This window comes from Acipenser ruthenus, chromosome 1, assembly GCF_902713425.1.
Source record: "Acipenser ruthenus chromosome 1, fAciRut3.2 maternal haplotype, whole genome shotgun sequence".
In the NCBI taxonomy this organism is placed as follows: Eukaryota; Metazoa; Chordata; class Actinopteri; order Acipenseriformes; family Acipenseridae; genus Acipenser; species Acipenser ruthenus.
This window is the reverse complement of record NC_081189.1, coordinates 19228339-19255054: the sequence shown is the minus strand read 5'-3', so window position 1 is coordinate 19255054 and position 26716 is coordinate 19228339. Positions and strand designations below refer to the sequence as shown.

The 26716-nt window shown below is 39.7% G+C and overlaps 1 protein-coding gene across 5 annotated transcripts; it reads right to left on the bottom strand.

Moving 5' to 3' along the window:
- Window positions 1-14: 14 nt before the first annotated feature.
- LOC117400831 (coiled-coil domain-containing protein 158-like) lies at window positions 15-26262 on the bottom strand. 5 transcript variants are annotated; one of them, XM_059017295.1, is made up of 23 exons: window positions 25719-26262; window positions 22222-22267; window positions 21284-21426; window positions 20747-20955; window positions 20152-20261; window positions 18292-18586; window positions 16744-16820; window positions 16052-16162; window positions 15785-15899; window positions 15224-15343; window positions 14754-14951; window positions 13839-14333; window positions 13183-13330; window positions 11350-11502; window positions 9809-9921; window positions 9287-9445; window positions 8194-8286; window positions 7348-7443; window positions 6038-6198; window positions 3713-3780; window positions 2736-2900; window positions 2318-2419; window positions 16-381 (listed from the first exon to the last, which is right to left on the bottom strand). In XM_059017295.1, exons 1-23 carry the CDS (start codon window positions 25864-25866, stop codon window positions 305-307), a joined length of 3402 nt encoding a protein of 1133 aa, XP_058873278.1. In that variant the 5' UTR covers window positions 25867-26262; the 3' UTR covers window positions 16-304. The 5 variants fall into 5 exon arrangements, 4 of the variants coding, with proteins under 4 accessions (XP_058873307.1, XP_058873278.1, XP_034775822.2 ...); XM_034919931.2 differs by having other exon boundaries at window positions 17-381; window positions 2318-2422; XM_059017324.1 differs by lacking the exons at window positions 7348-7443; window positions 8194-8286 and having other exon boundaries at window positions 15-381; window positions 2318-2422.
- Window positions 26263-26716: the final 454 nt, after the last annotated feature.

Sequence of the window (26716 nt, the reverse complement as noted above, 5' to 3'; positions counted from 1 at the left end):
TTAATAAAGCAAAACATATTGTTTAACTTGTAAAATTGTATTAAAGATAAAAAAATACAAAACGTGTGTGTGCTTTTGTGTGTGTGTCATTATTTTTTTTTATATATATATATAAAAACCCCACATAAAACCAGTTCTTGCAAATTTATACAACTTAAATAGTTCTACTCTTTATGTAAAAATAACACTTTTATATTTCTTTCTAAGGCACTTGAACTCATCTGGTTTATTAGGTAGATGATTTTAAAAGATACCACAGTTGATAATTGCAAACATTGGAAACATCAAAATGATTTAATTCCCTTCAGTTAGTTGACAGCTTCTCCCGGTCCTTCACTTTCTTGATCCTTTTCTCTTGATTTTGGATCATGGAGGACATTTCTGTGAATTGAAATGATTACATATTTATGTGTACATGCTGAAGATAGGCATCCGTTTCAGCTCGGCTTGCCCTCTAGTAACTGTATAACAAGCCGGCAGTTAAGATTTTAGAGGCTCAGATCATGGCAGGTGGATTTTATGGTTAAAATGTAATATTGCCGGAATTGAAATAAGACTCTATTGCATAGCAGTTTCAACCATTCCAGGTTTTTCTATGCGCTTGATCAGCCACAGGGTATAGCTAAGCTCAGGTGTGTCTTATTAAGCTCATCGTAAAACCGGTAATGGATCACACTGCTAAGCGATGGGAGTCTTTCTTCCATTCCGATATTGGGGAGCTGAATTCAGAACCACATCACAAATGTAATGAAAAGGTGAATTAAAAAAAAAAAAAAACAGATGAAGCTACTTAACCTTTTAATTGAAATCCTAACCTGTAGAATTCTAATTGAAATCATAACCTGGAGAACTCATAAGAATCCAGACGAAATGCTACCGTTAAGTGTTTTAAAATTATATCTTTACTGTACATTGAATCTGCTATTTGCTTTTTTTTTAAGTTTTATAAATTATATCATAAAGGACTCATTCCCAATGCATGCCTTGGAGCCCAAGACTGTTACCAGTCTTGTAACCCTTGGGTTCTGATCCCATCTAAAAGGATTACGGCCTCTAATCGATTAACTCGTGCACCTAGCTAGCGGGACACAAGCTGTATGTCTTTGTATTGCTGGTTTTATGATATGAAAAGACAGAGAGAGAATTACTTTTGAATCCATGCCGTTTCTATATAAATATGTGCAGTGTATAATACGGTAATTATTAGATGGATGGTGTAGGGAGGAAAATCAATCAGCAGTTGGAGACGTGGGTCTGGTTTCCAAAGACCAGAGATCACTTTATTAAAAGATCAAAATTCAAACAAGCAGTGTATCAGGCACACACACACGCAGCTCTGCAGAGGTATCAAAACCTTCCTCTGAACACATCTGCTTTTACAGTTGTTTATATAGTGGCATGAAATTGCGCTATATCCTTTGAGCTAGCCAATGGTGATGAGACACCGCCCTTATCTCTCATCCCTATTGGTTGTGTCCACCCTCCCCCTCCTGCAGGGAGATGCACTCTTAAACCAAGTCTGCTCATGCGCTGCCACATTACCCAATATACTAGGTATAGCTGTTAGTCACATATGCCTTTTGGAGTCCTGCCAGTACATTGGTACTATTAGCATACATCCTGTTGCTCACAGTTTCACAGCCTGTTTTTATCTTAGCATAGCTTTTGCAAAGGCAAGTTAGCTGAAGCATATATTTTCCTGATAGCATATTCTTATACCATATTATAATGCAGTAGCACAATTTCATACCTTTCAATGGCGTTGTACTGCAATTGACTAGTACAAAGTTTGTACTGTTTTTCTTGTTCATGAACAGTATAAAATAACAGTATTATATTTTTAATGTTCTAAAACATAGCAGATCTAAATACTGTTCCAATTTAACTGTTCATTTTGCTGATATTTTACCCCCGGGAGGATTTATTTTTATTAGTATTATTGCCATCCTGAAATGTAATTAAAATAAAGTGGAAAGAGATCAGCTAACCGTTTATATTTAGATCTGACGCTGTTCAGGTCATTAGTACAATACTTTACTAATGTCATTCAAAAATCCTTGAAACCAAGCTGTTGCATCAGTGAAATGTTTGTACAACTTTTTTTTTGTGGAAAATAAAACAGTAATGCAATAGGGTGGTTTCACAAACACCAACTGGCACTAATCTTGGACTGCCTTACCTAAGGCAACATTAAGTAGTCCAAGACTACTGTAAATCAGGGTTTGTCTTTTACTTTTCTGATAACCTGCCCTAAACTAGCAGGTCCTGCCAGTGAAATGTAACAGTTTGTACCTGCAGAGGTCATTGCTGACAGTACCTTGATTTTTAATCTGTAGATCTTCAACCAGGTTCTGCAGGCTGTCCAGTCTGCCCTGCAGCTTCACACAGGCCTGTCCAGTCATTTCTACCTGCTGGTGTCCTACTAGGAAACAAAGGAATCAATTATCTTTAAGTTTGCTGTTCATCCAACACCTGCACGGCTTTCAGTTTTTAAATACAAAACATTAAACCAATAATGTGTGTAAATTCCAATGCAGACAAAAGCCTTTACGAATCTTCCATCAACTGCCATTTTGGCAACTCTCAAGTCCAGCAGCCATTCCACTCAAGCGAGGCTGCTTGAACGATGCAGTAATCAGAATAGGTGGTTGAATGGGCCTGAACCTCATTTTTGTCTGGATTGGGTATGCTTGTGAGTAATACCGCTTTCATCAGCTAATGTAGTAATGACATACTGCTGCCTTCCTCCATGGGAGCTCCTCCGCTACGTCCTGGCTGCTGGGGTCTGCTGCTCAGCGGGGCAGTGAGCAGGGAGTGCACTGGAGACCTGGGCTCTGGAAAATGCTTCCTGGGAGAGGAGGTGAACCGGGGGGCCACAGAAATAAAGGAGGGTTCATATCCTGTAAAACAAACAATCCGATCAAGCAAATGTTAACAGCCCTTGGTTATTACTGTAATTGCCAATTTGTGCAAAGTATGCTTTTTTTCATTCTAAAAAGTATTTAATCAAATAGAAATGAATAACTCGGCATATTCATTTCTGTTACAGTTCCTTTTTTGGTTTTGTCCTTTTTCCAACAACAGTATGTTTCCTTTCACCTACTTTGAAAACAGTTTCAACAAAGATGACTACTATCTGAAATGCAACAGTAATTTAGGGTTGCATACTACCAGAATCATAAGACGTATACTACTCTGTATACACAGAGCTTAAACTGGTGTTCAATACAGAAAACAAATTTAAGAGTTTTTTTTTTTTTTTTTTTTTACAGGTACAAATATAATTTGGTCATCCTAATCAACTATAACAAAAATAACTTATAATAGATGTAACTATGTGTTACAGGTACAGTATGGTGTTACAATAAAAATATCTATTTTTTTTGTTCAACACCTATGGCTGGTTTCCCAGACCCCATAATCGCTCATCTTGGACTAACTTGTGTTCTTTTAGGTAAAGTACAATAGTCCAAGACCAGCTGTTACTGCACATTAAACACCGATTATTAGGGCTGTGCAAATACTCAGATTTTGTACAAGTTCATTGCCATTGATGCTATTCGATGGTATAGATGAGGGAAATGTATATTTTCTTGTTGGGAAATAACCACATTTTTGAGCATTTGCACAGCCCTATGGATTGTAGTAATCATTTCAGAGAATGGGTTAATAAGGTGTAAAGCAGCCGAGTTAAAACACAGCATCAACTCACCCTCAGGCCCCAGAGTGTTTATACTGAGTTCATCTTCAAGGTCCACAGTATGCAAGGTTAGGGGATCTCTGCAGACAGCAAGCATGGCATAGACAACATTGAAGGGTGCCAGCAGCATGCATTTATTTAGTACTATTAGCATTATTGGTTATATTAAGCAAGCCAATACATTTATGCCAGAGCTAAATCAAGTGTGTGCAGACAGTCAGTGTCTCGAGGCAGCCCTTACTGCACACAGCACCTAGCTCTCTGAGCACCCCGAGGTTACTGAACATGATACGCAGCACCTAGCTCTCTGAGCACCGCGAAGTTACTGAACATGATACGCAGCACCTAGCTCTCTGAGCACCCCAAAGTTACTGAACATGATACGCAGCACCTAGCTCTCTGAGCACCCCGAAGTTACTGAACATGATACGCAGCACCTAGCTCTCTGAGCACCCCGAAGTTACTGAACATGATACGCAGCACCTAGCTCTCTGAGCACCTCGAAGTTACTGAACATGATACGCAGCACCTAGCTCTCTGAGCACCCCGAAGTTACTGAACATGATACGCAGCACCTAGCTCTCTGAGCACCCCGAAGTTACTGAACATGATACGCAGCACCTAGCTCTCTGAGCACCCCGAAGTTACTGAACATGATACGCAGCACCTAGCTCTCTGAGCACCTCGAAGTTACTGAACATGATACGCAGCACCTAGCTCTCTGAGCACCCCGAAGTTACTGAACATGATTTCCAGCTTCTCATACTTCAAAAGTACATACCAGTAAACACTTCAAAGTTGTTAAGCCCTCCCAGCAGAGGTACTTAGTGCCATGTGAAAGAGCTACCACAAACCTTATCCTGTCTCTTTTTGTCATTAAGAAAACTGCTGAAAATCTTGGTGGTTGTTTCTATTTTCAACAGTTTTGTTCTATTGCATTTCTGCAATGGAATGCTCTTTGTCTTCATACCTCATACCTTCATACTTCATACCAAAGAATATGTTTTGCAAAGTATAAAGAACAAAAAAGGCAGCTACAGGAGTTTAAATGCAGTTGTATTGTGGGCTCAGTTTTGAGGTGCTGGAATGGGTTTTTTCTTTTGTAGAAACATTTCAATACTAACTTTTGTACTTGATAACATTCATTTAAAAATTAAATTGATGCCTATGATGAATACGTTTTTGTGACTAATTAGCTATTAACATTTAAAATATGGAGTACTTTGATGTATGTTTCAATATTAACTAAATCAAGTTATTAATCAAACTGATGTTTTGGTACACTGCTATTTTACTGATTACAGGCTCGTTCACAGTCTTAAAATAACGCTAGAATGTTTTGCTGGAAAATAATAATAAATAAATTCAAATTTTGCTGCAGATGGATTTATTTTCATAAGTTTTCTTTTGGTTAAGTGGCACAGCTGCTCTCCGAAGGGGGGGGATTTTACAAGCCACCTGAATAGGATTTTGCATTTTGTATTTGGTTGTACAGAGATGTGGCTAAAAAAGTAACTTGTTTCCTTCTGCATTGTGCACATTTGTCTTTTTTGTGCATGACAGTTCAGCATGAGAGGTAACGGCTGGACGTTTTAGCTACACAGTGTTCAGAAATTAGGATTTAAGAGTTATGTTCTTATGCACGTTGTACTGGTTTTACTCAAAAGTGATTCCTGTTCAGGTATTTATGAATGGGAATAATAAGAGACAGGCACTTTCTTGTTTGATGACCAAGAAAAATAACTGCATTTTCAATTATACAAAAGGTACCAAATTTAAAGGTTTGTTAAAAACGTCTGTTTAGTTTTTGCAATTTATTTTAATTTACTAAAATTAAAGTGTTTCAAAAATGTTTATTTTCACTCAGTGCATATTTTATGTGATTTCCATCTTTCACAATATTTATTTAAATGAATAAAGGACAGTTCAGATTAGGTTTATTTATAATGTTACAGGTTTAAACATATAAAATGTTTTTAATTTGACATTTTCCCAAGGAGTGCTAATGCAGATGAACAAATTCTGCTCTTGAGTTCCACCTGTAGCTGCCTGCCACAGACATGCAAGTGTCAGTTTACAAGTAAATGTCAAACCCATCTCGACGACAGGCACTGACACTTTGGCTCGTCTACGTATGTCTTTGGCAAACAACCAAAACTCAAGAGCAGCTCCTGAACTCAGGTCAAATCAGCTTCACACACAAAATATCACAAATTCACACACAAGAAGTTTAGAAAAAAAAAAGATAATGTAATCTGAAGCTACTCGCTCTATAGAATGTCCCTTACAGTGGAAGACAGCAGTGAGGAAATAAGTTAAAGTGTTAAAGTCTCTCACATTACATCCTTGCTTCCCCATGGGGACGCGGGAGTTTCCACATCAGTGCTGTTCTTGGCAGGAGCCGAGGCGTTGCGGTCTTCCTGGATCATGCTCCTCAGCTCCTTCAGAAGCTTCTTTATATCGTGCGCTGGGTCTTCTTGCAGAGCTGTGGTTTTAGGCTGCGGAGAAAAGAAATAGATAAGTGTGAAAAACAGCTTTCTCTTCTGTATGTCGTATTAACCCTTTTTTTTTGTCTTTCATCTATAAATCCGAGAATGGTGAGGGAAGTAGCGTTTCCTCCACTGGTTACTCAAATACATACAACCCCTTCAGGTGCTGTACTCGGTAGTGATTCTTAAACACTGCGACACATACCAAACATGAACTCAAGTACAAGGACCATATTGATCATGTTTTGTAACTTTCTTAACTCCTATTAGCTTTATTGACTTTATTTCAGGTCCCTCTTTTATTGTGCTTTTTAATTTTTTTGTAATTATCAGGATATGAAAGTATTTAAAAAACAACACTATAGATGTTTCTGTAGGTCACGTGATCTGATTGCAGTTAGAGCTTTGGAGTGAGTTTGAATTTCATTGTTGTCTTTGAAAAGCGGGACCAATAAGACAAATTAATAATAATAATAATAAAAAAACAATGTCCAATGTAAATACCCTATGTGTTTTGCTTCCCGATCTTTTAGATGATTTTAATTAACTATGATGAAGTACATAACCAAACAAAAAAAAAAACTGCAGTTAAAAAGTGATTCTGCAAGGGGCTCACGAGTGGTGCATCTGGTAAAGGTGCTCTGCGTGGAGTGCAGGATGTGCCCTATAGCTTGGACGTCGCTGGTTCGAGTCCAGGCTATTCTACTGCCAACCGTGGACAGGAACTCCCAGGCGGTGCAGCACAATTGGCCAAGCACCGTCCGGGGCGGGGGGGGCTTAGGTCAGCCAGGGTCTCCTTGGCTCACCGTGCACCAGCGACCCCTGTAGTCTGGTCGGGCGCCTGCGGGCTTGCCTGTAAGCTGCCCAGAGCTGCGTTGTCCTCCGACACTGTAGCTCTGAGATGGCTGCATAGTGGGTCTGCAGTGTGAAAAAAAGCAGACGGCACACGCTTCGGAGGACATTGTGTGTTCGTCTTCACCCTCCCGAGTCAGCGCGGGGGTGGTAGCGGTGAGCTGAGCCTAAAAATAATTGGATATTCTAAATTGGGAGAAAGTGATAAAAAAAAAAAAAACTATTGGCGACTACTAAATTAAAAAAAAAAAAAAAGTGATTCTGCAGATTTAATATAGGTGAAAAATATCAGTACGCCAGACTTACTGCAGAGAGGTATCTGGAGGTGAGCTGGGAGCTCGGCAGGTTGGCAGTGTAAGCAGACGGATGCTGTGATGTTCTGTACTTTGGACCCTGAAGTTCCTTAAAAAACAAGAAGATGTGTTTACTCTTCGCAAACAACACACTGAGTGGAAAGAATAAGCTACATGGAACTATGATCAAGTCTAACCCAGTAACAGGCTTTAAAGTGCCTTAGAGTACAATATTACACATATGAACACATACTCTGCAGAGTCATGATGTGTGTTCGTGCCTCTTTTACTTCCATGAGGAAATCCAATTAAAAAACTTAGTACATATAATATTGAAATGTGCCCCCATCCGACAGGCAACTACCAACATTCCTACCGAAGATTGTGACCGACACAGACCTTGACATGCCAAAATAACATGCTGTTTGAGAACACAGGGTTTTGAATTTAGTTTGTTAGAATAAACAGTAACACGCCACCGCTAGAATAAAAAAGACTCAAACATTTAATATTTGGAATACTACCCCTATTTTAATCTCTTTTTCTTTCTCTACTTTCGTTCCTTTTCTTGTTAATTCTGACAAATTAAATTCAAAACCCTGTGCTCTCAAACAGCATATTATTTAGGCACGTCGAGGTCTGTGTCAGACCTTCCCTTCCTTTTTCTGTTTCTCTCATTATTTCACCATGAGTTTAAAACATTAAAAACATAACCAAATGCACTACTTTCTATTCTGTCACAGCAATACTCTACTGTCTTTTTGTAAAGACCTTACTTCCCAGTAAGTGAAGGAAAAGATGGTCTGTTTCTAAACAGGTCAGCTTTTAATAAACAAGAAGATTATTGAAAGTCATCTACCTTCACATCCAAAGCATGCTGCAGTTTCAGACGCATACATTCCTGCTCCTGTTGCTGGATTCCGACTTGGCATTCAGCAAACCGATCACACGTCTGTTGAATTTAAGTGCCAACAAGCAGTACTTGAGCACTCCACACTGCTACACAAGTTATGTGGTGTTAGCATCAAGAACCGCAAAAAAAAAACACACCACCATTACCTATATCCACAGCAATCATATCACAACACAGCAGCAGTGTGGAGTAGTGGTTAGGGCTCTGGACTCTTGACCGGAGGGTCGTGGGTTCAATCCCAGGTGGGGGGCACTGCTGCTGTACCCTTGAGCAAGGTACTTTACCTAGATTGCTCTAGTAAAAACCTAACTGATAAATGGGTAATTGTATGTAAAAAATAATGTGTTAAAAAAAAAAAATGTAATTGTATGTAAAAACAAAAACAAAAAAGTGATATCTTGTAACAATTGTTAGTAAGTCGCCCTGGATAAGGGCATCTGCTAAGAAATAAATAATAATAATAATATCGTCCCAATACAATATACAGTATATTTCAGCCAATCAGGTGTCAACAGTGTGTACCAAAAGTTTCATCAAACCTGAATATGTGGTTCTAAAAAATTGATTACAAATATAATGAAAGTGTAGGTACAAAACAGAATCTTTTTTTTCAGTTTTCTAAAGGATTCGAGGAATATTTCTCCCAGGTTGTTTGTTAAAACAAGGAGAGCCCACTAAAAGTTAATACACTTCAGCAGTTTTTCCCCCACACAGTACCATTTTTCTCCTGAAGCTTGTAATATTCACTCCTTGGCGCAATCCCTCCTCATTGCCCTCACAACAGGGAACTAGTCCAGAACGCTGTGTGGTACAAAATCATTCGCTTACACACCGACTACTGTATAAGTGATTAAATTCCATTTCATCTGCGCATGAGTACAAATACAAGTACTCCCCACTTAATTCATTTGGCATTGAAACTATACCGGTGTCCCCCCCACGATTTCCTTCTGGTGTAAAGGCAAATGGTAGCGAGTTCAATGGGGCTCCTGTTGCGTATTGAAGTCTAGTGTGAAAACATGACTAAAATTCCTGTTACCTTTGAGAGGGCATCCTCCAGTCTGATTACTTTTTCCTTTAGATGTTTCTCCAAGGACTGGATGGCTTCTACCTCTGTCGTCAACTTTTTCTTCTCTGCTGATACACTAGTTAGCTCCAGGTTCAATCTGTTGATTTCAGATTTCATGAAACGTTTCTCCTGTAGGAGACAAGCAATGAAATAAAGAAAAAAAACTAAACAAACAGCAACTTTTTTTTTTAAAAATACAGCAAATTTCTGTCAAAACAGAGCAGGTTTTAACCACTGCCATAGAAATAATGTGTGATTATAGCCCAAGTCTAAGCCCCCGGTACTTTGTGTCTTATATGGAAAGAAGGCTGTATTTTGTGGATTTATTTTTCCTAGACTCTTTTAAAAGTTTTAAAGTAAGAGTTGTGTTGATGGAATGCAAATACCGCCTGTCCTTTAATGTTTGATCGATTGCTAGTTTAGATGAAGGTCATAGAGCAGTGTTGTAAGGTCAAAGGGAATCTTCCTCTTGGAAAGCTGGGGCTGCCTTGCCTTGGCAATGTTTTCGACAGTCTCCTCCAGAAAGTGGATCCTGCTCTGCAGAGCATCAATCTGCCCACGCTTGGCTGTGATCTGCTTCTGCATTCCCATGGCAACTTTCACCGCTGTGAAAAACACAGAGATGAAATTCTGAAATTACAAGTCAAGTAGACTTTTCAGCTAGTGCCTTCATCAGTTTACTGACGACGCCATGAAATAGTAGGTCATCCACAATATGCAACAAATGCCTGTGCACAGTTTGACCAATTCACACTACAGCGCAATCAAAATCAAATATAAATTAAACATCAACATCTTGACTTTCTTGTACAGTTTCTTTTGTTTCAATGATTAGGTGTTTAAAGTTATGGATGATAGTTTTATCACAAACCAACACGTTTTTCACAATACTTCCTCCCATAACTCAGCAACAAGTGTCAGTTATACCAAGCAGTAATGTCTCTGCACTGTGATTGCTTCATTTAACTGTGCAATATTGTGCAGTGACATCATTACTGGTAGAACTGTACCCATTGAGACAGCATACAGTTAAATACATATTGGATTTAGTTTGACAAAAACACCACAGGAAAGAAAAAGAAGACCATGCCGATTTATAGTTCTGAAGCCAGAGATCAACAGCCGGACACTTAATACTCCTGCAAGTACATCACTTCAAGTAATGCTGAGCTTTCGCTGGCAGATAAGGGCTGCTAATTGAGGCCTGGCTAAAGCAACAGCTTTGTAAAGTAGCAAATGGACAGCTGATCAGAGTGTGTGCTCATCACATTACAGCTGATCAGAGTGTGTGCTCATCACATTACAGCTGATCAGTGTGTGTGTTCATCACATTACAGCTGATCAGAGTGTGTGCTCATCACATTACAGCTGATCAGAGTGTGTGCTCATCACATTACAGCTGATCAGTGTGTGTGCTCATCACATTACAGCTGATCAGTGTGTGTGCTCATCACATTACAGCTGATCAGTGTGTGCTCACCACATTACAGCTGATCAGAGTGTGTGCTCATCACATTACAGCTGATCAGAGTGTGTGCTCATCACATTACAGCTGATCAGAGTGTGTGCTCATCACATTACAGCTGATCAGAGGGAGTGCTCATCACATTACAGCTGATCAGAGTGTGTGCTCATCACATTACAGCTGATCAGAGTGTGTGCTCATCACATTACAGCTGATCAGAGTGTGTGCTCATCACATTACAGCTGATCAGAGTGTGTGCTCATCACATTACAGCTGATCAGAGTGTGTGCTCATCACATTACAGCTGATCAGAGGGAGTGCTCATCACATTACAGCTGATCAGAGTGTGTGCTCATCACATTACAGCTGATCAGAGTGTGTGCTCATCACATTACAGCTGATCAAAGTGTGTGCTCATCACATTACAGCTGGTCAGAGTGTGTGCTCATTACATTACAGCTGATCAGAGTGTGTGCTCATCACATTACTCTTCTCTAGTTTAAGATGTTCAAGTGCTTCCTCCCGATCCTGTCCCCCACACCCCCTGCTTATTATTTCAGCAGTATACCATGGCCATCGGCTCCCTCCAGCGTCTTCAGTGTGCTCTTCGTTTTCTCCAGCTCGGCGTTGGCTGTCATCAGCTGCGACTTCAATCTGGCTGTGGCGTTATCCATCTCCTTCATTTTGCTGTGATGACTCTTCTTCAGTGCTTCATGCTGCTCTGTAAAATACACAAACAAAGTGAAGACAGTGCCCATCACAAGGCCCCTGCATAGGACTTTATGGGGGATAGGTCAGGTTCTAATACCTGCAGCACAGGGGGAAAGAAGTGATTTACACTCACACTTCTTGAGCTGAACCCAAATAGAACACAATTCTAGCATTAGGAGAAACCAGACACTTCTCTTCACCTGCGTGGGATGCATATCACTGATGAGCTGCCTGCATGTCACAAGTACACTTTTACTTATGTTTCGAAAACCGCTCAATGAGGAGTGAAATGATTCTACTGGAAACAGTTTGTAATGAATACAAAGACAAGACAGAAATCTTTGCCAAAAAGTTAACCCCACATGCTGGCACGTGGTAGGGAGCATTCACGTGTCCGACTGGATCTGAAATACGCTGAAGATGTTTAAGTGTTTTTATGCCTCTTTTATTTTTTAAAGCAACATATTGTGTATGATCTGCACTCAAAGCTGCTGTTTTGTCAGGTTCAGAATGTGGAAAGAGTATCATTAGTATGGGGTAAAAGCTACCTGGTAGCAGCTTAAACAGGGAGCACTACATGAGCACAGCAGAGAGAAAAAATGACTGGTTTAAAAAGGCTGTTAAAGTGAGATATTCATCATCTGAATTTAACATTAATTCAAAACAGACTGTTTACAGTAAGTGAAAAACAACCTATGAAATCAATGTTAAAAGTCAACAAATGTGCATTAGGGGTTTATTTAATAAAGCAGAATATCACCTATGTAGTATATAGTGATCTGTTTATGATAATGTAACAAAGTGGATATCACTGTGTTTTATAAATATATAATGGCACTTTGCTGAGGTACTGTATTGAGAGCCAAGAACTGACTCACAATGACACATGACCTGTGTTAGTTACCAGTAAAAAATTGGCTGCTTTTAAAACAGAGTGCAGTATTGGCAGTGCACCAATACCCCCAGTAGTTGGTAATGTATCTTGTCAAGACTATTTAGATTTTCACCAGTCAAGACAAGGTAAGTCAGTGCCACACCTCTTCATTGCATAACATTTATAAACACCATAACAAAAGTATGTCACCTTGACCTGCACGCACAAAGAATAAAATAGCATCTCATGATAAAATCTGGAGCTGTGGTTCCCAAGATACACAGTAGTCTTCAATACCTCAGTCAATTCGGTGTAGGTACAGTGATACAGAAAGTCCATCGCCTAAATTCACAGTATCATGAAAAACATGCCTAAGCAAAGCTACAACAAATTCATGCCAATCCTTGCATTCAACTTTTGGATTCAAAGGAAATAAATACAGAAGGATCGATTCCTTGTTACAGCCATGGCCAAAAGGTTTGCATCACCTAGAATTTTAGGATTGAGACATAATTAAAAAAAAACAAAAAAAAACTATATGAACATGATTTAGATATTTTATCTAACATCAGGTAATCAAAGAAAGACACTAGAGAATTATATCGCAAAAGTCTACCGGAAGCCAGCTTAGTAGTACAGTATTGCATGTTAGATTTTGAAATGTCACATTTTGCAATTGTTTTTCAGTTTTTCGTCAGGTATATGTAAAACTACAAAGCGGTATGAAATTCAATATGTTAACTTTATTCAGCAGGTTTCATTTGACTTTATGAAGCACCTATAGGGTGATGCAAATCTTTTGGCCAGAGCCGGTACCTGTGAGTCTGTCAAGCTGTCTGCCCTGGACCTCGAGCTTTGCTGTGAGCTTCTCCTTCTCCAGGGTGAAGGCTTTGAGATGCTGCTCCTTCTCAGAGTCCCTAGTCACCAGCTCCCCAACTCTCTCCTCCTGCTTCTCCACTGCAGCCTGAACCACACAATGGCAAAACACATGACATTGCTGCTAAGGCTCTACAGCTGCTTATATAATAGGTTCTAGAGGGAATGTCACATACTGTACTGTGAACAAAGGAAACTTAACTTTAGAGTTACTACAGTGAGATGAGATTTGGATTCTATAAACAAGTCATCTAATGGAACCCTATAAATACTGCTCCACAGTTGTTTTTTTTTGTTTTTAATTTAGCCCCAACAGAAACAAAACAGTATTTATATGTTTAAATTATTGTACATTTTAGTGCTAATGAAAGTTAATGTACACTGCAGCAGAGCGCAATGAAAACTGAGGTGAGTGAGCCTCACTATAAAGCTCTGCCAGGGCAGCTCAATCCTGAAGTTCACCAAATTTTGCTGTTTTGTTTTCAGTTTCAAAATCGGACCATCTTTGCCAAATATTGTGTGTTTTGGCTGCCTCTCCACCTAAAGCAAAGCTTAACTAATTCCACTCATACGATAAACAAAACCACAACCCTGACCTTTAAACGCTGAATGTCTATTTTGCGTTCGCTCAGCTCGTTCTGAAGCTGTGTCTTCTCGCTGTGCATAAGCTCTGCGTTGCGGCTGTGCTGTCCGGCGAGTTTCGTCACATTGTCCATCTGCTGTTGCACCAGCTCCACCATCTTCTCCTTTTCACTCAGCTTCAGTTTCAGCGTCTCCGCCTCCACCTTCATGGTCTGCAGAGAGCACAGCCCCTTCTCCAGATTCTCCTGGTAGTGTTCAATCTCTGTCTGCTTCAGCTGTACCTCCTGGCTCCTCTTCTCCAGCTTCAGCTGCAGGTTCCTCCTCTCCTTGTGGTTTTCCTCCAGGGCCCGCTCCGTCTGCACCAGGGTGGTCTCTAGCTGCCTCACCTTCTCCTGGGACACCCTGTGGCTCTCTGTGATTTTTTGGAGCTGCTCTTTGGTGGCATTCAGCTGGCTCTTTAGAGAGGACGCTTTCTCCAGCACCTCGTTCTTATCTTGCTCTGCCGCTAACTGTGTAGAAACACAGGGCCCAGTGAATCTGAGTTTTATGTATTGCTAAATTGAAAGAGCAACTAAATAGAACCTAAAATGCATTTTGACAAATGTGTCCACTTTCTATATTCAAACCTCTTAGGGTTGTTTATATGCAAGTGTAAAGGCAAAAATAACTAAAAATAAATAAATAAATAAATAAATAAATAAATAACATTTTAAACTGTATACTACTAGCAAGTAACAACTTAGATGCAGGATTTTTTTAGCCACACTAATACCATAATTATTATTATTTTTTTTTTTATTTATTTCACAATTTATATCAAAATAGGGCCAATAGTCTTAATGCCAGTACTTGATACTTCCAGGATCTGTTTTTTTTTTCTTACACTTTATGAATGAATATAAACCATCACTGTTTGTTGTCAGGTTTACCTGGCGGTCTATCAGGACGCGGCACTCCTCTTTCGTGCTTTTAATCAGGGTTTCCATTCGCTGCGTCTCCATGCTCCTGCCATCCAGCTCCCTCCTCAGGTTATCAATGGTGATGCTGTTTCCAGATTCTCGCTCCCACAGACGCTTGTTCTGCTCCTTCTCCATGTTCAGCTCTTCTCGGGTCTTACGCAGATCAGTCTGAAGTGAAAATCACATACTTTAAATCAGGAGAACTCTAATCAGGAGCCAGTTTGAGTCGGCCTATACTGATCTTCCGCTGTAAGATAACCAGTTCAGATCAGATTTAGTGTAGGCACATTATTTTAATAACCCTTTGGAAATGTCCCTGCAGAGGGATTAGCAGCGTTTAAGTGGAGGAGCCAAATAACAGAGAATGGCAATATATTTTTTGTCTAAAATACATGGAAGCTGTGTTGAAGTAACGTGTTGTGGCTGGTAAAGCTGCGTACCATCAGCTGGTGGAGCTGTGTGTCCAGATCCCCGGAATCCCGGCTGTACTCATCCCGCTCGCTCTGAGCACTCTCCACCTCAGAGTAAGCCAGGATCAGCTTCTTCTCCAGATCCTCCATCTGTAAATGACAATGAAGACCGCGTTCTCCTTTTCTGTTATTATATACTCACACTTTGGTACAGTATATGGGGGTCCTAAACATCTAAGTATATAGTGAAATAGGTTACTAGAAGACTCTTAATGTGGCGCCACCCATCATCTGCCCAAACTCAAAACTACACTTGATATGAAAGGAGCCATTAATAATGATGACACATCTTCCTAAGCACTCGTGCATCTCAAAACCGGAACCTGTTAAGGTATGACTGCACTCGTTCACTGCTTTGTGACCTTACATATAGAAATTCTGATTAACTTCTAAACAAACATGTTCCATACTCCTGACTGCTAGGTTTGACTTTCAAATGATCAGGAAGAATCCAGCCCTTCTCTGCCAAATGCTACTGTACAGAATTGTAAGGTCAGAACCGTTTTTTCGTCAGTTGTGTTGGGCACAAACCTTGTCCTCGTACATTCTCTTGGCTTCTCGTAATTCAGAGCGCAGTTGGGAGACGGTGGACTCCAGCTCAGTGAGCTGACGCAAGTACATCACGTTTTGATTTGCTGCCTGATCTCTATTGAAATACACAAGACATGTGCAGTTGACTTAGGCTGCTGGCAAACTTTGTAAAATAATTCTATTAAGAAACCTGACCAAGTAAATTGTGATTCTGCCCCACAATACTGGGAGGTCAGAGGTCAGTACGGTGTTTATCTTGGCACTTACTGTACGATAGTCATCTGTTTCTGGATGCTGACTGCATTGATGTGAGATTTGTTCAGTTTTTCAGTCAATGCTGCCACCTCCTGTTCATGACTAAGAATGAGCTCCTCCACCCTGGAAGAGAACTCTGCAAATCATTTCATTTCAACAACAAACCAGAAATACAACACACTACACTTTTAAACAGGAACCAGACTTGGATATCTACTGTACTAAGAATTCCAGACATATGTAATATTAACATATGTTAATACAATAATTGTAAAAATGTACTTTATTAACCATAGCCACACATCTTGTTTATACAATTGCCACTATTTAAGATTAGGGTTGAACAACTCCCAAGTTGCATCTGTTTACGCAAAATATTCGGAATGGACTTTTCCTTTGAAAACACACTACTCCCTGTTGATAAGACGGCATGGGTTATAAGGTGGTATGGTTAAGGCTCCTATTTGCACCATAATGCCATTACACTAGCACATGTATTCTTGTTATACGAAGAAAACAAACTGCACAGTCTCTTGCCTACAGCTCCAGGCTGTAATGCCACAGTTACTATTTCCTCTTAACTCCAAATAAAGGTAAAAAAAATAAAATACTAGGGTTATCTTTCCGTAAAGATAGTTAGTATTGAAAGAGTTAAAGGGAAAGCCAGATCTGAATTTCAAATAAGAAAAGCCAGGGGAAGTTACCGTTCCTGGTGCTGTTTGATAATAATATCTCCTTTGGTTTGAGATTCCAGTTTAAGAGTATCACGTTGGTCTTCCATCTATCAATAAAGAGCACATATTACAATCTTGTTACATCCCACCATCAATTCAAGAATCAATGACAATGACACATTCCCTTAAAAGGCACACTGGTCTATTATTCTGGGAAGCACAAACATTTTCTATACACTTAAAAGTATTATTGAATGTGTAGTTACACTCTGGTTTCAATTTACTAATATGAACTACATGCACTTTACTAACTCTGTGATTATGAGTACAGAATTCTACACATTAACAAGAAGCATTTAACAAAGATCATTTTCTGTTTACCTGTTGAAGTGCATCTGAAAACATTCTACTTGCTTAAACAGACTTTTTCGTATGTTAGTAAATAGAACTGACTTTCTTGTGATAAAAGCAGTGCAGTTACAGGGACCTCAACAGAGTCAATGTGATAGACAGCAAAACGATGAAAGTTGTTATGATAACGAGAGGTAAGAAAGTCTTTTAAAAGCCTTGGTTGTTTTCCTTTAAAGTGAAACAATATTGTTTTATTAGGACAGATAAACGAAAAATCATTACATTCGTACCAGCTTGATCGACTTAACCTGTCGATGGACACAGGGTACATCAAGCAGAACGAAAGATCAGACAAAGAGACAAACGTTTCCAATTCTGAATGCTTCTGAAGCAGGAATGCCACTAGGGTGCCGCAGCCTCTATTGAACAGGAGGTTTTGCGCAATCCGTTTCTAACCCAACTCTTCATATTACCACAGGTAATATGCTTGGTTTGTACTTGGTTTGTGCTCTTAGGGTCCTGACTGTCTGTGTAATTCAGCACTGGTGTTTTGTAATCTCCGGCTATAAACACAGCAGAATGCCCTAATTGTCTACTCTGTTGCTCTTTCATTAAACAGGATACACTGGTGTATTGCCAGCTGCTGGAGGGAAGACTCCGACTGCATACAGTCTGAGATACTCCAGGATTTACTGTGAGCTGAAAGTGATCTGAACACTATAGAAAGTTGAGAGGCAGGGAAACACATTTCAAAACGTTAACAAGCAGGAGCAACAGTGAGTCATAGAATATCTCAAACTGTTATACCCAAGAGACATTGCTGAAAAACAGTACCTAATCTACTCGTAGGTACGCTAATTCATAAAACTAGTTAAAATACACAATACATTATTGATGGAATTTACCAGTCTTCTGTAAGTGTGTCATGAATCTGACCTGTTGAGCACTTCATTTCACTATGTAGATATTACATCGTTTGAAAAAGGCATGTTAAAAGAAGCATGCCATTTCATTTAAAATAAAATACCATACTAGATTAAAGACAGTCACTAGTTTCTTACTTACTTTCAGGTTTGTGTTTACATTCTTATTCCATTTCACCTAAACTGCAAAGCATGTCAGTCATTGGGGGGAAGAAGAGTTTCACTCTCAAGGCGTATGTAGTAAACATGCAAACTGAATATAATGAACACAGAAATGGAATGGAATGGAATGTTAGTCACTTACCGGGAGGAGCTCCCCTTTGAGACAGGAGACCTCAGCTTCGATGTCGCGCAGCACCTTTCCCACAGCGGCACCTAGGTTGTGGGAGGGCAGGCTGCCGATGTCCTCATGCTCGTAGACTTTCCTACTGCTGCGCTCCTGGTAGCTGAGCAGCGAGGCGCGCACCTCCTGCAGCACCATCTCCTGCATCTCGCTCTTCTGCCGCTGCTGCTCCGCCCTGATGGTGGCCTCTTCTAACGTGACTTGCAGCTTGCTGATCAAGTCACCTTGGGCTTTTGACTCCCTTTTTCTGGTGTCACTGGGGGAGAAAGCAGTCTCGTATTGGCTGGTTAAATTATATTATATTAGAATACCAGAAGGGATAATAGATACTATTTTAAACACAAACCACCTGTCTTCAAACATGACGTCCGTACATTAGAATTGTATTTTAAGTCTAAAGATTTTAAATGTAATTAAGCAAGCATAGAAATGGCTCACGCTACTATGTTTCAGTGCAAGATTAATGTCTTTTGTAGAGATTTCTTACAGTGAAGGCTCAGAGAAATGCCTGGAAATGCTCTCATTTTAACACAAGAACAAGCAAATGCAGCAGCAGCTGAGCACAAACAAACTTGGTCCATGGCTTAAACCACAACAACATGGTATTTTTTAAGATATAACAGCCTTTAATTGCTCAGCCAGGTGTCAGTATAAAAAAACAATGCTGTTACTGGATTTTAATGATGACATTTCATTCCACTCAAAGTAGGAAGTACCAGTGACACCAGGCAATGGCAATGATCCATTGTGATGTATTATTCCACTCAAAGCAAAGCGAGTTGTCATTGTTTGCTCTAACTGTATACATGATGTGAGTAACTTTTTGCTCTAATTCAATGAACACTCTGGTGTATTCATCTCCAGAAAGGCATACTAATACACTCACCTTTCAAAGTGTTGCACGGCACTTACAGTGGTGTAAAAAGACAAGTCTAAATGCTAACATGGTGGGATTCAGATATAAATTAAAAATTACAGCAACAAAAAAAAGCATTTATATATACTGTCTAATGTAAGGCATATGCCACTGTCACTGTAAATTAAGGACAGCTATGGTATGCTTTTTCATTGAAAAGCTACTGTATGCTAATCCTATTTCTACATGTACAGCAGTTAGGGTAAAGGCACCACCTATTGGTTAAAATCTAATTTCACACCTGTATAATATCATTGTTATTATGATGCAAATTATGAAGACCTTCCCCCACCCAGACATATAGGCCAGCAGGGTGGAGTAGTAGTTAGGGCTCTGGACTCTTGACCGGAGGGTCGTGGGTTCAATCCCCGGTGGGGGACACAGCTGTTGTACCCTTGAGCAAGGTACTTTACCTAGATTGCTCCAGTAAAAACCCAACTGTATAAATGGGTAATTGTATGTAAAAATAATGTGATATCTTGTAACAATTGTAAGTCGCCCTGGATAAGGGTGTCTGCTAAGAAATAAATAATAATAATCAGTGTATACTTTTGCATTACAAAACTGATGCTTCCTCTCTTTTAGTATAAGGTTTGTTTGTATCGGACACAAAAAAAGGTTGTATTTATTTATTTATTTGTTTACTTGTTAGTTGCACTTATTTATTTCTCTTTTCAGTCACCAGATCTGTCCTTTAATGCATGATTTGTACCCTATCAGGTAATGTTTGCGACAATTATGTTCAAGTGGAAAGTGCAGACATTTTTTTCTTCAAATATTTGTCACAGGTCATCTTTCAAAACTAAAACAACTCAGGCGATTGGTATTTCTTTCATGTTTTTTTTGTTTGTTTGGATTATCCACAGAGAGTTCCAGCAGGAGAGGGCTGGAGCGGCTCTGCTTACCTGATATCAGCCTGGCAGTCTCTCTCCATCTGCACCTCCCGCAGTTTGGTCTGCAGCTCGATGCTGGACTGGCGGAAGTAAAACTTCTGCTGCTCATGGAGTTCATGGGCCTGCAATACACAAAAAGAACCTGAAAATCACTTTCACTGTCCGGAAGAGATGCATGTATATCGGACACAGATGATGGTACTAGACACTTATGAAACAACACTATGAAACCTGACAGAGATACTGCAAAATGATGTAAAAAGCTGTAAATACAAAAACGGGAAAAGCATGACTCAACCTCCCCAGTAACCAGGTAACATGAGCCATGGTGACTTTGTGTCAAATGTTCTATTTCCAGGTGAAGAGAAGCTTTGTCCTTACCCTTTTGCTGCCCAGTGTCCAATATATTTAACATTGAAAAAAAAGGGTATTAAATAGGTATGGGAACATACCCAGGGCAGTAAAGGGTTAGTGGTTTTCTAGGAGCAGTAGAAAACTTGTTCAGTGTCCTCTGGTGTCCCATACACTGTTGCGGACAAACAAATACTGTGGATTGAGCCTGTATATTTGAAGCCAGGCTGGGCTGAGCAGGAGTACTAGCTCTGACCTCACTCAGCCTCCTTTGCAGCTCCTTGACTTGCAGACTGTACTCTTCAAGAGCCCGCTCCAGGTGCTCCCTCCCAGGGAAGGAGATGCTCCTCCCAGTGGCTGCAGGCTCCGGCCTGTATGCCATGCTGTTTTTACTGTAGGGTCGCTCATGATTTGACACAGGTATGTGGCAGGAAGTCAGTAAGTCCTGGGCATTTAAAGAGTTATCTGGACATTAAAAAAGAGGAAACGCAAATGAGTTACTGTTTTGCTACTGTGATTTCTATAACACTATTACCACTAGTCTCATAATACTCATGTCTATAATGTTTTTCTGGGACAGTTGTGAGGAGTGGTGGGCAGGGTAATTACTAGCCAAGGAAATGTGGAATCAAATATCAAAACCAGAATTTTTATAAACGGGGGATTTAAAAGTGTGTTTGTTTAAATCAATAATAAGGGTCCTTAAAGAGCTCTTACTTAATGACTGAATTGGCAGCATTATTTAGATCTGCCTTTACTCTCCATCTAGTGACTTCCACTTGCACTGCCTTACCCACAGAACAGTTGAGGCTGACTGGCTGCTCATGAGAGGTCCCTCCGAGCGAGCGGCCCATTCTCTCCATGGTGAGTTTCGTTGCGTGTTCCACCTCCTCCTGCAGTCTCTGTGTCTCTCTGGTCTGTCTTTCCAGATGCTGTCTATTAGGGAAATACATTTGGAGAATATTACAGAAACATGCTTATAAGCATTGTCACACCACAGCGACAACAACAACAAACAAAACAATATGACTTATGACCAGGGGGATCATCTAATGGGGCATCATCTAAGGGGAATGTCATATCAGATCGAATAGTTTGTAAAGATGAAGTAAAATGGATATGTGAAAAAGATCTGCATCATTGATATGTCCAGAGGTTTAAACAATGTGGCAGTGAAACGGTTCATTTCTACTGGATACCAAATGTAATGGAACTATAGAGAGAATCATAGAACACAGCAGTGTACCAACTATAAAGTTGCTTAATGAAAGTGTGTGGTGTGTATGTGACCAAAGGTTAAAACAATGTGGTAGTGACATGTTCAGTTGATACCATCTGTAATGAATCTTTATTGGGAGAATGACAGAACACAGCAGTGTACCAACTATAAAGACAGTCAAAGCGTGTGGTCTGTATCACTAATATGGCCAGAACTGTCTCTATACAGCAGTAGAAAAGTCAGTATGGCAGCCTTATTAAGTCAGGTGGCAGTTTCATGGTCACCAACGGCAACACATTTAGAACTGAGGGTTTATATAACTGCAGATATGAAGCCACTATCTCAGATGGATCCTGAGATATGAGACTTTGACACTGTTGCTGCGTTGCAGCTTTGATTTTTTAAGTGTTGTTTGACTCCTTTCAGAAAACAATGGGGGCAGCGACACACTATAAAATAGTGTTCCTGAACATCCGAAAAAAGAATAAAAGCAAATACATCGAGCAATGTACCTCAGTTCATCCAGACTTTTGTTACCGGTTGAAGTGGAACCAATACCTGAAAAGAAGAAAGAACATCATTTAGAGCAATAGTAAAGTACTGGTAAAAATGAGACACGGTAAATGGTTGATAAAGAAAGCAATTATATGATGAGATTGGGCAGCAGTGTTCAACAACCACATTCAGTTTTACACTAACATATTCTATAATGTGTGTTTACTACATTGTTCCACTGTTCATTCAGCACAGTCGGTTATGCTTACGTCCCCCAACAGTTTTCCCCCAACTATTTCACCCTGTGGGCAAAACAGACACGTCTTTACCATTACTTACAGAAGTGACACTATTCACTATTCATTAGTGATAAAGTTTAAGGTCAGTCATGTCCCAAAACTAACTAAGTTTTAAGATACAAACTATGAGCAGAAGAAGAAAAAGTTATCCCCCAGATGACCCTAGTTACCTCCAACCTCAGGTTTTTCTCCATAATACCCCTTTGAAGATTTATGTATGATTGGCAGCAAAAGGTTTGTCTCTCTTTCTGAGAGACAAACCTTTTCATTTTTTTGACCACATTGTTAAATACATAACAAGTCTACAAGAGCCATACCAGCTCGTTTCATGTTTTACATTCAGTTACACACAATCCCATGGTCTGATATCTACATTCATCAATAATTTAGCCTCACTTTGAGAAATACATAAAAACATGTTCACTGGCCTGTCTGTTTACCCAATCAAGAGTGTAAACTTGTAAACGATTCGGTTTAGTTAAGTCTTAATGTTTAGCCATTCACTAACTAAACGTTTAAACAAAGCTAAACTCAGCCCCTAAATGATTCAGTAAGCCTAAATACTTTAACAGTTTAGTGTGCATATTATGAGACCCTGTTTCTTGATGCACAGTACAACACCTTGTTTTATTAAGTGTAACCTTCCTGCTGACACTTCAATCTGATTTCTATAAATCCGCATGAACCTTCAGGTACAACAACCACGAGCCTGCACAACAATTAAGAAACAAAATCCAAAATAACAACTAGCATTGAATAAAAACACACTCATTACGTATTAAAAACATAATATTCTTGGAGGCCACCTTTAGACCGTCCTATGTTGTTAATTAGCATGTTTAAATTATCCAGTGCATCCCCAATTGGTAAATGCATCCTCATTTACTATATCCAAAGTCATTATCAGTTTCTATAACATCCCCCTATTCAGACTGCTTATTTAATATGATACAAATTGATGACACACAGTATAAGTGTATAAACACCCCCAATGTAGTTAGCTGCAGGGACTCTCCATGTCACTGTCTCATAACAACCAAATCTAATAATATATAAAGACTGTTTTAAAACCGTTATGTAGCAAGCCCTGGACTACACCTTCACTACATGAATCAGTCAGTACATTACTACCTCTGTGAATACCTTGACACCTGAACTACACCTTCACTACATGAATCAGTCAGTACATTACTACCTCTGTGAATACCTTGACACCTGTGGATACTACAAGAGATACTATTCTGCACTGACACAAAATAAATCATACATACATACATAAAATAAAGGTGGTACTTGCCGTACCCATTACAAAACAATGTATAACGTGTATATACAGTACTGTGCAAAAGTTTTAGGCAGGTGTGAAAAAATGCTGTAAAGTAAGAATGCTTTCAAAAATAGACATGTTAATAGATTATATTTATCAATTAACTGAATGCAAAGTGAGTGAACAGAAGAAAAATCTAAATCAAATCCATATTTGGTGTGACCACCCTTTGCCTTCAAAACAGCATCAATTCTTCTAGGTACACTTGCACAAAGTCAGGGATTTTGTAGGCATATAGTCAGGTGTATGATTAAACAATTATACCAAACAGGTGCTAATGATCATCAATTCAATATGTAGGTTGAAACACAATCATTAACTGAAGCAGAAACAGCTGTGTAGGAGGAATAAAACTGGGTGAGGAACAGCCAAACTCAGCTAACAAGGTGAGGTTGCTGAAGACAGTTTACTGTCAAAAGTCATACACCATGGCAAGACTGAGCACAGCAACAAGACACAAGGTAGTTATACTGCATCAGCAAGGTCTCTCCCAGGCAGAAATTTCAAGGCAGACAGGGGTTTCCAGATGTGCTGTCCAAGCTCTTTTGAAGAAGCACAAAGAAACGGGCAACGTTGAGGACCGTAGACGCAGTGGTCGGCCAAGGAAACTTACTGCAGCAGATGAAAGACACATCATGCTTACTTCCCTTCGCAATCGGAAGATGTCCAGCAGTGCCATCAGCTCAGAATTGGCAGAAAACAGTGGGACCCTGGTACACCCATCTACTGTCCGGAGAAGTCTGGTCAGATGTGGCCTTCATGGAAGACTTGCGGCCAAAAAGCCATACCTCCGACGTGGAAACAAGGCCAAGCGACTCAACTATGCATGAAAACACAGGAACTGGGGTGCAGAAAAATGGCAGCAGGTGCTCTGGACTGATGAGTCAAAATTTGAAATATTTGGCTGTAGCAGAAGGCAGTTTGTTCGCAAAAGGGCTGGAGAGCGGTACACGAATGAGTGTCTGCAGGCAACAGTGAAGCATGGTGGAGGTTCCTTGCAAGTTTGGGGCTGCATTTCTGCAAATGGAGTTGGGGATTTGGTCAGAATTAATGGTCTCCTCAATGCTGAGAAATACAGGAAGATACTTATCCATGCAATACCATCAGGGAGGCATCTGATTGGCCCCAAATTTATTCTGCAGCATGACAACGACCCCAAACATACAGCGAAAGTCATTAAAAATTATCTTCAGCGTAAAGAAGAACAAGGAGTCCTGGAAGTGATGGTATGGCCCCCACAGAGCCCTGATCTCAACATTATCGAGTCTGTCTGGGATTACATGAAGAGAGAGAAGCAACTGAGGCTGCCTAAATCCACAGAAGAACTGTGGTTAGTTCTCCAAGATGTTTGGGCCAACCTACCTGCCGAGTTCCTTCAAAAACTGTGTGCAAGTGTACCTAGAAGAATTGATGCTGTTTTGAAGGCAAAGGGTGGTCACACCAAATATTGATTTGATGTAGATTTTTCTTCTGTTCACTCACTTTGCATTTTGTTAATTGATAAATATAAACTATTAACATGTCTATTTTCGAAAGCATTCTTACTTTACAGCATTTTTTCACACCTGCCTAAAACTTTTGCACAGTACTATATATATATATATATATATATATAGTAGAAATATAGCTATAATTTGTTTTTAAATCAGATTCACGGTGATCTGACAGGTAGATAATTTAGAGGTTTACACACAAATGAGCTCTGGGACAGTTTTTTAAGGAAAAAAAAAACGCCGTTTCAGTTGATTTTCTATTGATATTAATTTCTAGTCACAGAACTGCATTGTTTTTTCTTATGACTTCTAGGAAACCTATCATTTGTATAACTAGCACCTTCACATTGGAGACGTTAATTTCAATATGTTATTGATGACTTCAAACCACTTACTTTCAGTAGCAGAACTTTTTGCTGGAGTCTCGTGTACAGATGATCCGAGCACAGACACCCCAACCTGCATTCCAGATCCGGTTGACAAACTAAAGCTGTTTGTGACAATAGAAGTGTCATTTTTACGTGGGTAATCCGATGACATCATAGGTAGGCAACAACTGAATAAATAAGAAGTAAATACGTGTAAAAAGTCTAGTTCTTCAGTTTAAAAAAGCGACATCGTCTCTCCTGATCTCAACCGGGAATGCTGAACAGTCTTCATTACCAAGGCAACAGGGGTAAGCCATTCGTTCCGCTGTCTCTCCAGTTTGGGATTCGTGTGTGTTTTTTGTTCTGAATATATATATATAATTTGTAAAACGAACATCGTTGTAAGAACAGCTATGCGTTTTGTATTCTAGAATTTCATTGTGTCGGTTTGTCAGCCATCTCTTTCAGTTCATGTTGTCACAAAGGCACCTGTTACTGTTAGCGCCAGCGCCGCCGCTTTCCAACAGTTTCTTCTGTTCCAATCCGAGGACAGAGGCAGCTGCCCTGCGGCTGCGCTGGGATGGTCTGTGAGTACACTAAGTGCATTGTTGGAACTGTAGTTCATCTGTCACAATACACATCTCTTCAAACAGCACCTGTAGAACTCCTCTGTTTGTATCCTGGGACACTATCACCCTTCATGTAAATGTGCTTTATTTTGCTCTTATCTGCCCCCTATTTTACTGCATTTAATCCTGTACTTCAGAATACTGTAATCTGCCAAGTGTTTAACCTGTAGTACTTTGTATTTAATCACATCCTGATGTAACTATCACTATTTAATCATATCCTGATGTAACTATCACTATTATCTGCTGTATTATTGAATTGTGGTTTGTCACACTTGTACTTTGCTTGAACAAAAGTTATTGTATTTCTTGCTCTTATTGTATTACTTGTATTGTAACACTTGAAATGTATTTGCTTACGATTGTAAGTCGCCCTGGATAAGGGCGTCTGCTAAG

Coding starts and splice junctions, on each gene's coding strand:
- LOC117400831 (XM_034919931.2), bottom strand. CDS start 25,866: ATGATGTCATCGGATTACCCACGTAAAAATGACACTTCTATTGTCACA. Junction 20,956..21,283: donor CAGCCTCAACTGTTCTGTGG/GTAAGGCAGTGC, acceptor TTTAATGTCCAG/ATAACTCTTTAAATGCCCAG. Junction 8,287..9,286: donor TGGAGGATGCCCTCTCAAAG/GTAACAGGAATT, acceptor TAAATTCAACAG/ACGTGTGATCGGTTTGCTGA.